The sequence below is a fragment of the Carettochelys insculpta genome, chromosome 12 (genome assembly GCF_033958435.1).
Source record: "Carettochelys insculpta isolate YL-2023 chromosome 12, ASM3395843v1, whole genome shotgun sequence".
NCBI lineage: Eukaryota > Metazoa > Chordata > Testudines > Carettochelyidae > Carettochelys > Carettochelys insculpta.
In genome coordinates, this window is record NC_134148.1 from 28,137,187 (window position 1) to 28,149,084 (window position 11,898).

The 11,898-nt window shown below is 43.8% G+C and overlaps 1 protein-coding gene across 3 annotated transcripts in view; it reads left to right on the top strand.

Annotated features, from left to right (window-relative positions):
• Window positions 1-7,928, top strand: part of EFL1 (elongation factor like GTPase 1) — a 160,894-nt gene extending 152,966 nt beyond the window's left edge. For all 3 annotated transcript variants that reach the window (XM_075006629.1, XM_075006628.1, XM_075006627.1), the window contains one exon: window positions 7,372-7,928. In XM_075006629.1, coding sequence (XP_074862730.1) covers window positions 7,372-7,560 — 189 coding nt within the window. In that variant the 3' untranslated portion in view covers window positions 7,561-7,928. The remainder of the gene's footprint in view (window positions 1-7,371) is intronic.
• The last annotated feature ends 3,970 nt before the right edge of the window (window positions 7,929-11,898 follow it).

Genomic DNA, 11,898 nt, shown 5'->3' on the forward strand with positions numbered 1-11,898 from the left:
TTTGGAAATAAACTATTTCAGAATAGCTAATCCAGAATGTATTATTTTGCTGTGCAGACATAGCCAGAGAGTGCTAAGACAGCCAGCTCTAGCCTCTACTTCAAAAATAATTAAAATATTATCCTTGACTATTGTGAGGACAATAATACGTAAAACACAATTGATATTTACCTATGCTATTGGTCTCATTAATTCTTGGCATTTAATTATAGAAACATATTTCGGATTACCTTTGTCTTTTATATAATGCATTTTATTACTCCTAATAGAAATTAATGAAGAGCATTGATTATTAGAAATTTACCACTCTAAATTGACACTTAGTAGTCAAATTTAGCATTCAGTATTCATATCTAACACTGTGGCAAGGCCACCTTGTTAATTGTAACTATAAGTTCCTCAATGCCTTATTAATTCCAGTTGCTTTTAGGTTCCTTTATAGGTAATAGTCCACTAATGGAAAAGAAAAGTTGAATTTCAGGACTAAGGCCCCATAGAAGTTTGGTTAATTACCCAAACATCAATTCACCAAGGTCCATTTCCCAGATTTGATTACACGTGCAGTTGTGTAAGCTTAGGATTTGATGAACACTCTGTGAGTTAGAACTATTCCTTATAACTCTGATAAAGTTTACTAAGTAAGAATAATCCTAAAGTGGATCCTTAAAACAGTCACGTTTACATCTATAACTTCTTAATTCATTACGATAGTCACTGACAGTAGTAAAATCAAATCAGTATTTATTATTGCGAACTAATTCAGTGTACAAAGTTCCAGAATCTCAGCTGATGATGGCATCATACTAACTCAAATTTTCTGATAGCTCATGTCCATTCCACATTAGATGTGTGTGTTCACCACATGCATGAGCGCCAGAAGTTTTTTCCCTTAGCCATGTCCATAAGGCTACAGCTATAGGACCAGTCCAATTGGCAACAGTCTGGCACAGAATAAAGGGTGCCACCCTTGCCTCCTCAGTTCCTGTTTGTTGGCACTAACAGTTCACGAAACAGTCACTGCTTTTAGAAGCATTGCTTCATAGAAACTTTCATCCTTGTACAGTTAGTGTAGTTACTGATGAAGAACTAAAGGTTTACATGGTGTCTTTTTTTTTCCTCCATTATTCCCTCCCTGGATCTCAGACATTGGTATGCCACCCTCAGCCTGAAACATGCATCTTCCTGGGGAACAGACTTTCTTAGTTTTATAATGAGGTTTGGCCCATTATCAATTTACAGTCCTTCCCTTTGGCTTGGCTACAGAACCAAGAATGTTTACCCAGGATATGGCAGTACTCATGGCTTATCTCAGGCACTGGTTTATACATATTTACCCAAACCTTGACAACTAGCTGGTCAAGGGCAGTTCCAAATAATAGGTCCAGTGCATTTTCAAGGTCCTGCAAGCCATGTGGCACTCCTTGGGGCCATTGGTCAAAGATAAAAAGTGCATCTTTTCACAGTTCAAAGGATAGAATTCATCAGGGAGGCACACAACTTGACCACACAACACCATTCCTGATGCTAGACAGTTTCCAGGTCCTGATGGACCTCATTGTGGAGATTTCCAGGTTTTCTTTGGAGACCACAGGAATATGTATGCGTATGCTGGAGCACATGGCAGCATGTACTTACATGGTCTGTTGTGCCAGGCTTCACATGTGACCTCTCCAGCCATGACAGAGACCACCTGGTAAAGATTGTAACCATTCCTTCAGCAGTACTCACATCATTGCAGTGGTGGACCAATCCAGAGAAGGTCCTGGAAGCAGTCCCATTTGACAATCCTGCTCTCTCCCTCAAGCTGCTGTCAGATAGTTCAGACCTTGGCTGGGGCACACACCTCAGAAAGATCTGGATTATTTGGGTGGGCCCCCCCAAAGGAGGAGATATTATACATAAATGTCAAGGAACTCAAAGCAGTTCACATGGCCTGTTGGGTCTTCTTGCTGGCAAGGTGGTGAGAGTCCTGTTGGACAGCACATTTTGGATGTTCTACATCAACAGGCAAGGGGGAGCACACTTTGGAAGTTGGTAGCTCCCTGGTGTCAGGAATCCTCTGACAGATTACCTCAAGGGGACTTCTCTCACCGCAAGTGACCATTCCACCCAGAGAGAACTTGCATCATCATCCAGAGGGTTGGAACTCCCCAGTAGAACTGTTTGCCACAAGGTAGGGCCTAGGCAAAGGCTTGCACTCTGATACTTTCCACCTCTCATGGGCCAAGGGTCTGATGTACATGGTCCCATTGATTCGTCTCATCAGATGGGTCCTAGTGAAGATCAAGAGAGACAAAGCATGGGTTATCGTGATCACCCTCATTTGGCTTCATCACTGGCTCAGCACTCTCGTGAACATGGTGGTAATTGCATGCTGTCATGTGCCTAGCCCATTCCCAACCATACAGACCTGCTGTTACAGGACCATATTGCTACAGGCTTCTACACACCAACCTTCAGTCTCTGGATCTCAGTGTGGATGCACCATGGTTGGACCTTGAGGAGCACAGCTGCTCAAAGGAAGTCCAGCAAGTTCTCCTAGAAAGAGAAAAGCCATCCACAAGACTGATCTACCTGACCAAATGGACAATCAGATCCCAGCATCTCTCTGGTATTCTTTTGTGCAGTCTGTCTTAGACTGTGTACTGCAGCTTAGGAACCAGGGTCTAGCTCATTTTTCCATCAGAATGCACTTTGCGGCCATCTCCACATTCCACCAGCTGGTCCAGAATCATACAATGTTTTCTTATGATATGACAGATTCCTGAGGGACCTAAGGAGGTTTTACCAACATATATGATTTCCCCTTCCATATTCCACTGTGGAATCTTAACCTGATCCTCTCCATTTTCATGGGCCCACCCTTGCTCTGATCCTGCTCCCTATCCCATTTGTCCTGGAAGGTCACTTTCCTAGTAGCAGGGACATTGTCAAGACAAGTCTCAGAGATAAAGGCCTTGACCTTTGAACTTCCTTACATAGTCTTTATAAGGACAATGTCCAGCTGTGACCTCAGTCCATCTTCCTTCCTTGTATTCCTGTCTGTGTTCTGTCCCAAACCACACCAGACGGCAGAGGAGAGTTGTTTGCATTTGCTTGATGTCTAGAGGGCGTTGTTTTTTTTTTTTACTTGGAGCATACCAAGCCCTTCCACAAATCATTTTTAATGCTTTATCAGATGGGAGGAAGGGCCTCCCGGTTTCCTCACAGATTACTTCCATTTGGGTCACCTGTTGCATAAGGACTTGATACAAACTGGCAAAGGTCCTATGGCCATTCATTGTCCAAGCCCATTTGACTAGAGTCAGTCATCTTCGGAGGCCTTCCTGGCACATACCGCAGTCTAGGACATGTGTAAAGCTGCAACATGGTTCCATCATGTGTGGTTATTGCCATCACTCAGGTGGCCAGAGACAATGGTGGGTTCAGCAGAGCTATGTTGCAATCTACATGACGGAAAACTGGCACCCATCTCCACTAATACTGCTTGGAGTCACCTAACGTGGAATGGACATGAGCAAGCACTAAAAGAGGAAAAGACAATTACTTGTTCTGTAACTGGTATGCTTAGAGATGTATTGCTCATGTCCATTACACAATTCACCCTCCTTTTCCCACAGTTGGAGGTTTTGGCAAGAAGGAACTCAGGGGAGAGGGAGCTGGCAGTACTCCATAAACTATGACATGCAGGCGCTACTCCAGAGGGTGCCAGAGCCACTCTCCTATGTGAGAACTGCTGAGAGAAAAACTTCTGGTACCGATGCCTGTGGCAAGCATGTATACCTAATGTGGAATGGACATGAGAAAAACATCTCAAAAAATACCTATTACAAAACAGGTCTCTGTCTTTTCAAACCCAGTAATCTGAGTAGTACTTGCCGGTATTCAGTCTTGAATGTACCTGGATCTCGCTCTCTGATTCACACATAGAAGCACAATGTTGCTGATTTAAGTATTCATATTCAGGTCATGATTTATGTAAAATTGCATAGTCATAGAGTGGAAAAGAACTGTTACCTATTACAAGATATTGCTTACTTGTCCACCTTTAGAGTTGCACAGTTCCCAGTCAAAAGTTCTATTATAAACATAAATGAAGGAGATAATTGTAATCTTCAATTTAATGTTTTACATGTACATACAACCCTATAAAGTAAAACATTTATAGACTAGAAATAAATACATATTACAGGTAGCTGTATTTAAGATAAATCATGTGATTTTTTTCCCCCAATAAAGATTTCTTCATGACTTCAGTCTAGGGGAGTCCAGCTTTCTTCAATTTCCTGTCCAAACATGTTCTTTATGTTTAAAGAAGCAGTTGGAACCAGCATCCCTATTTTGCTTTGAGGGTGGCACCCCCCTTTGTATGTCTATGCCAAGAAAAGATCTTTAATGACTCTGTGTAGAAGGCATTTTTAAGAATACCAAGAGTCCAACAGCAAAACACCCACAGGCGACCAGACCACCATTTTATCAGGTGTTTTTTGCTTTGCTTTTTGGACCTCCAAAAACTCAACAATACTGGATCTGACCATCAAGTATAAGGTTATGTATATGCTATGCAGCTTTTAGCAAAGAAGCTGTCAACACAGCCTTGCCACTAAAGAACATGCGTGAATGCTGTTGGTTGGCACTTTTGCCGATAAAATACTTCTTCCCTCCACCCCCATCCCGTGAGAAGCTTTCACTTTATCTGCTGGAGAGCACTGCTGCCAACAAAGCAGCAGTCACACTTGAACTTGCCATGGCAAGACTTTGTCATTGGCAGTGAGGGGTTGGGGGTGTTAAACACTCCTGAACAATCGATTGCAAGTGTAGACATAGCCTACAAGTCAACATTTTCTTTTCATCAGGATAAATCATTTGGAACCTTGACAGCTCTCTGTGTCTCTATAACTGGAACACACACTCTGCTGTCAACTGTTTATCATGGCTATTTCTCTCTCTCTCTTTCTGGAACCTAAGGGCGTATCAAAAAGTTTGTACTTGCTTTCGGCTAGTGGAGCCCTGCAGAGTGACTCACAAGGAGGACTTAGACACTACAACACTCAGTTTAGCAACACCTCACTTTTAGGCACTCTGCCAGTCTGATGGAATATACAGCCCCAAGTTCCACATCCTCTATAATATGTGGAGAGTTAGGCATCCAAAAAGGAGTCACAAAAGCCAGCACATTGAACAGGAAGTTGTTTGAGCGAGCCAGTAAGACAAGGGAAGGACAAAGATGTGGTCTGCCACAGCCCTGCATCTCAAATTGAGGCCTTGCCTAGCTTCAGGGAGGGAGACACCTAGCTTCACTGAGGATTCATCACTGATACCTCTCCTGGAGTTAGATACCTAATCTGGATCAGTCCTTGAAAATCAAAAAGTGATGACCATAACATTTATCCTAGTGGTTAAATCATTCACCCAGGAGATGAGAAGCTTGGTTTGAATCCCCACTCTCCCAGACTTGCCACAGGGACTTGAACTTGTTCTGCCTCTCCCCAGGAGGATTCCCTAACTACTTTGGCAGAAGGTGGGTTTAGCTCAGAACGTTCATCCCAGATCAGGACCCAAAGGTAACATAGGCAAGGGAAACATAGGTTGTGACTCCTCCTGGGGCTTAGGTGTGATTTAGATGCCAAGCTGCTGGGCAGTGTCAAGCCTTTAAGTGTCTATGCCTATGCCCAGCAACCAAATTTGTAGCACCTTAGGAACTTCAGCAGTGGCAAGTTGGACATGCAGAGATTTTACAGTCCTGCAGCATTATACAGCAGCTGAGCCATGGTTTTGTGAATGACAGCAGTGCCTAAAAGTTGGGTGTTGGTCCATGAGTTCCCCTTGTGAATCTAATCCCTACAGACCCAGGCTGTGGTTGGCTTTTTTGGGGGGATTGGGTGGGTTGGAAATGTCTACCCAGCAAACTTATTTCAAAATAACATATGTTATTCGAAATAACTTTGTGAACATCTACAGAGTGCACTGCTATTTTGAAATAATTTCGGATTAGCAGTCATTTTATTTCGAAACGGTAAATCTCATTCCATGAAGAATAGTGCCTTTTTTGGAATAGCTGTGGGGCTGTGTAAAGCCTTTTTTGAAATAAGCTATAAAGCCTTCAGTGGCTGTATTTCAAAATAGGTTCTATTGTTTGTAGACACTCTATTTCAAGATGGCTGAGTGGTATTTGGAAAAGAATTTTGTGTGTACCAGCATTATTTTGAAATAATGTTGCTGTGTAGACATAGTCATAGCGGGTTAACTTATCCATTCAATTTTTATCTGTAATTTTTTTAAATATGAATTCATATTGTAAGAACTAATATTACTTATTTCATCACATATGAAACATTCCATTTGTTATGACCTAATAGAAGTGAAAATTTGCCTATTAAGCTTTTAAATTCATAATATTAACAGTGCTTAATGTTACTATCTGTGGGTTGTGGATGTCTTTTTTTATACTGTGTAAGGAAACACACTGGAACATTTTCAGTCTGGTGTAGTGCTATCCAAGAGTACAGAGAATCTTTATAACAAAGTATATAGTTAAGTTTAGCTATCGACCATTGACCAGATTGTTAATTATGCATACTATGTATCGTTATATGAGCAAAAGTGTCTCCCAGGGTTAAGTGGGGAAGGTTTCAAGGAGAGTATGCAAGGAGACTCTAAACCCCTGCCACTCTTTCCATGATGATGCAGAAATTGTTGTGGTTCTGGTCAGAGGCAGAGATAAAGGTATCAGTTTAATCTGTGACTCTGTGGATCCACCATCTAAAGCGTCCTGTAGAGGAGGCTTCACAAAGCCCACAGACATTATGACCCACTTCTGGTACAAGGTCAGCTCCAATGGCAAGCTTTAGCTCCAGGAATGAGGATTTCATCTCTCCCCAGGCCTTGCCATGAACTCTTGCCGATTTGACTGAGGTTTTGTGCAGGGACTGAGGAATTTGAGACATGTAAATGAGTGTTACCTTCAGTGACGCTGAACACCGGGAAAATCGAAGATGGGGCAAATCCAACAAAATTCAAAATCTGAAGTAGCTTTTGGGACTTAGGATGGGTTTTTTATGTAGATTTTAATGCATCTATGATAGTTTTGCCAAAACTCTGCATGCATGCATGTGTGCATATATAGATATAGATATAAATATAAAAATAATAAAAATTACAAGAAGCATGTACTTCACTCATTGAACATATTAAATCAACTTAATCCCAGTTATCTCAAATAGGAAGGCCACTAGGAAGCCATGCCTACCCCCACCCCCAGATATTTGCTTCTGAAAATGTGGCCATTTAGAATGCAAAAAGTTACTTGAAAGCCACTAACCTACTATTTTAAAAATGAATTTATATCTTACGACGATTTTCTGTTTTCAGGTAATTCCAAGTGACCCATTCTGGGTACCAACTACTGAGGAGGAATATTTGCACTTCGGGGAGAAGGCAGACTCTGAGAACCAGGCCCGCAAGTACATGAATGCAGTGAGAAAACGAAAAGGACTTTATGTAGAAGAAAAAATTGTGGAGCATGCTGAGAAGCAACGAACTCTCAGTAGAAATAAGTAACTTCCTCTACTGTCGGTTTTACGCTAACTCAGCTAAGTGCTGGTGGATTATTTTCTGTACAGCAGATTCAAAATGTCATTTTCGACTTGCAGTTTTACACAGGGTTTCTTATGTGCTGTAATTTGTCCATGGCTTTGGTTTAATAAACTTGAGCCTTTCCAACCTTTATATAGAGACTTCAGTTTGTATAATTTAGTTGAATGAGGCGTATCAAGAAATTCAATGGATTGCTCTCTCAATTTTAAATACTGTCCTCCAGCTGCCATCCTAAAATTGCAAGTTATTGCTTAAACTTTTCTTTCTTATTTACCTAATGTAATCACAACTAGATTAAGTCCAATTATCTACAGGAAATAAATTAGGCAATGAATTTAGCAGTTTTCTTCTCTTCCTTACTCTGTTACAAACTGATTCTAATTTCTGTCCCCGTATTTATTGTCCAAGTATTTGCCATAACTACAAATTTCAGTGTATGCAATGTTCATGAACTGTTCACTCTGTGTGGTTCACGGTGTGTAAGTTGTTGGCTAAATCATATGGTACTCGTCCTGTTCCTAGCCTGGATTATTTAAACTCTTCAAAAAGAGGAGAGAGGTATAGCAAGTAGGAAAAAGTGAATACTCCTTTTGTGTATGGATACCCCAGTTAGTCATGTGAATTACTGTTTGTACAAAGAACAGCTACTCACCAAATATTTATGTGAACAGAAACTCATTCATATACGTTTGCAAATAGTCATAGTTCACCAGCACTTTTTTTTTGTAGTAAAGTTGCACAGTTCATAAGCCTGTGTTGCAGATAAGTTAATAAAAATTCTTAAATTATAGGTTCAGGCTAACCCACTCTGGGTGCATCTACACCAGGAACTAATATGAAAGTTAACTTCGAAGTTAGGCGCTATTTCAAAGTAGCCAGCAAGAGAGTTTACACACATTTCCCCTTACTTCGAAGTTAACTTCAAAGCTGGGCTCCCTTACTTTGAAGTCCTTACTCCATTCCTTGGAATGGAGTAGTGCTCTACTTTGAAGTGTAACTTTGAAGTAGTGTGTGCCGACGCTCAACTTCGAAGTCTGTTACTTAGAAGTAAGCAACTTCAGAGTTGTTCTTGTAGTGTAGATACGGCCTCTGACAGGGAAACAATCATAAAGTAGGATTTAATTTTTAAAAATTGGGTTTTTTAAAGAGTCAAAATCAGATTTCTCGGTTTAATTAATGTAACATTACCAGTTGTGATCAGTACAGTGTGACAGACTTGTCAATGTCACCTGTTCCTCTCTCCAAAAATTACAAACACATTTTGAACTAATGTGAAAGTGTGGAACTAATACCACTGGGTTGGTATTATTGTGTGAACGTCCTCACAGCTATGCTCAAATACATCCAGCTGTACCTGTTACCCTTACTATGATAAGAATCTCAACTGTAATTGTTAACCTTTATTTGTATTAAGAGAACAAGTAGCAGCCTGTCCTGGATCAGGACTCTGTTGTGCTAAGCACTGTGTAAACATCAAAAAAGATTCAACCTGTCTTAAATAACTGCTGTTTATGCTGATCACCAAGATCATTTTAATTGGTGATTTAATTTGGCTTTAGATTCTGCTTTCTGGAGGTATCAGGCTGGTGCACCAATGTACCAAATTGCCTAGAGTCGAACATGATAAATATTCTATTAATCTGAACTTTCAGCTCTGTTGGATTTACAAACTACTTCAGTTCCCAAGCAAAATATTCCCATCGCTGTTCAGAAGCCTAATATTGTCTGACAGTGGCCAGACAAAACTCTGCTTTGTCTTATTTTCTGCTACCCCCCAGCATATATCCATCAAGAATCTCAAGTCATTAAGTTTAGGCAGGTGAGGGGTCTGTGAACTAACAACAGATTCAACCTCTTGAACCTGGAACCCTCAGGACCTCACCATTGCCAGATGAGAGATTTTGCCAGACCACAGGAGGTCAATATTGTCTACACAGGGATTCCCAGCCTATGGGTTGCAGCCGGAACATGGGTCACAATTAGATTTGATAAAGGTTGCCAGCTGGGCGGCTCTGAGCCATTTGTGTCTCCTAACGCTGGTGCCTGACTCCTCCCCTGGCTTCCAGTCCCTGCCCTGCGGTGCTGAAACGGAACTCAATTTAATTGGTTTAAAGGCCGGCAGGAGGGATCCCGCCCTTAAACCAATTAAATGGAGTCCCATTTCAGTGCAGCGGGGCAGGGAACTGCCCCTCTGCAGGTGGGGGAAGCGAGTAGGAATGCAGGGGGGAGTCAGGCAGAGAAGGAGGCGGCAGCAGCCTAGCAAAGGAGCAGTGGGGATCAGCAGCAGCAGCACAGAACTCCTGTGTGAGGTCGGGGAGCAGGGGGTTGAGAGGGGTTTAAACCTGGGGACGAGAGGCAGGGGGCACTGACAGCTGATGACCACGGGTCCATAAAGTGGTCATCTGGCTAACTAAAATCATTCTGGTTTACAGATGTTGTCAGATGAGTGTGTTCCGGATTAGAGAGGCTCAACCTGCGCTAGCTTGAATGTGAATACTCTCACTCACATATGTACACGCACAGATAAAGAATTTCTGCCCTCTTAGCCTTTGAGTAGAAAATATTTCAAACGCACTGAACCTGTTGCTTTTGAATCAACTGAAGGTGAATCCCCTTCAGAAAGTATGCAAGATGTTGTGCTCTTTGATTCTTGCGTTTGTATGGCTGTCAAAAGGCTGTAATGTGGGCCAGAACTAAAGTGATGTGAAAAGAATTTTTTCAGTGGACATAATAACTTCCAGTTGCATGCAATGGAAAAAAGGAGGAAAAACATACCACATAAACTATCCGCTCCTTTGGTTCTCAAGTGCTCAGTACTGTGCAACAAAGAGGAGGTAAGTGGTGTGTATTCAGGAGGAATTAGGGCTGAATGATCCAGATAAGTATCCTTGGTCGGCTGTTGATATTTAATAAAGCTGAAGAGGGCTAAGTCCATTAGAGTCTACTGCCAACTATTTTTAGAACTTTACTACACACAGGCTACGTCTACACTAGGACACTACATTGAAGTAGCTTATTTCAAAGTAAAAACATTGAAATAGGCTACTTCGATGCATATCATCCACACATCCTCTGGGGCTGCTGCCGTCGACATTCAACATTGAAGTAGCAATGGGGGACATGGAAAGGAGCCACCCCAGAAGGAAATGCGGAGTGTCCACACACACAAGTGCTCCCCCTTGAAATAAGGAGCCAGGAAAGCCCACGGACCAGGTCACAGGCTGGACTAGCCCTTATGGGGCAACAGCAAACCGCTCCTTTAAAGGGCCCCTCCCAGACACACCCAGCCTGCACAGCACGAGGTCTGCAGAGCGCTAGCCACACTCTCGCAGACCAAGTCACAGCAGATATGGACACCCAGCAGCAGCAGCAGCACCTGGAAGCCTTCCAGGTAGTCACCCAGGGAGCAAGCGCCCTGCTAGGTGCTGCACGGGAGGCCACCCAGCAGCTCCTGGCAGGGGGGCCCTCCCACGGGGCAGATGGAGATGCCCCGACCACTGGGCTCCCCTGTTCCTCCCCTGCCAGGTGCTCCGCCGACTCTGGAGCTACCCCACCAGCTCCAAGTGGTGGAAGCAGCTGGTTATGGGGGAGTAGAACGACGATATGTGGCTGTGGAACTTCCGCATGTGGCGGCAGACCTTCCTGGAGCTCTGCCAGTGGCTCACTCCCACACTGAGGCACCAGGACACACGGATGCGGCACGCCCTCCCCATCGAGAAGAGGGTCGCAATAGCTGTCTGGAAGCTGGCCACTCCAGACAGCTACCGCTCCGTGGGACACCAGTTGGGAGTGGGAAAGGCCACGGTCGGGGCGGTTGTCATGGAGGTAAGGAGGCCTGGGCACGCACCTACTGGGGGGCCAGAGGGGGGCCTGGGTGTGTGGCTGGGGAGGGAGGGGCTGGGCGGGGGGGTGCCTGGGGAGGTGCCTGGGACGGGGGCCTGGGGCATGCTGCATACCCTCATGGGCCCTTGTGTTTCCTCCCTACAGGTGGTCCGTGCGCTCAACGCCATGCTGCTCCAAAGGGTCGTCCGAGTCAGGGACCTGGACACAGCTGTCACTGGATTTGCTGCCATGGGGTTCCCGAACTGCTTCAGGGCCCTGGATGAGACCCCCATCCCCATTCGCACTCTGGACCACAGCGAGGGAAGATACATCAACTGGAGGGGCTCTACCGCTCTGTGGTTCTGCAGGCCATGGTGGACAGTCGGGGTCACTTCCAGGATGTCTACATGGGCTGGCCCGGCTGTACATGACACCCGCATTTTTAGGAACCCGGGCCTGTGCTGCTGGCTGGAGGCAGGG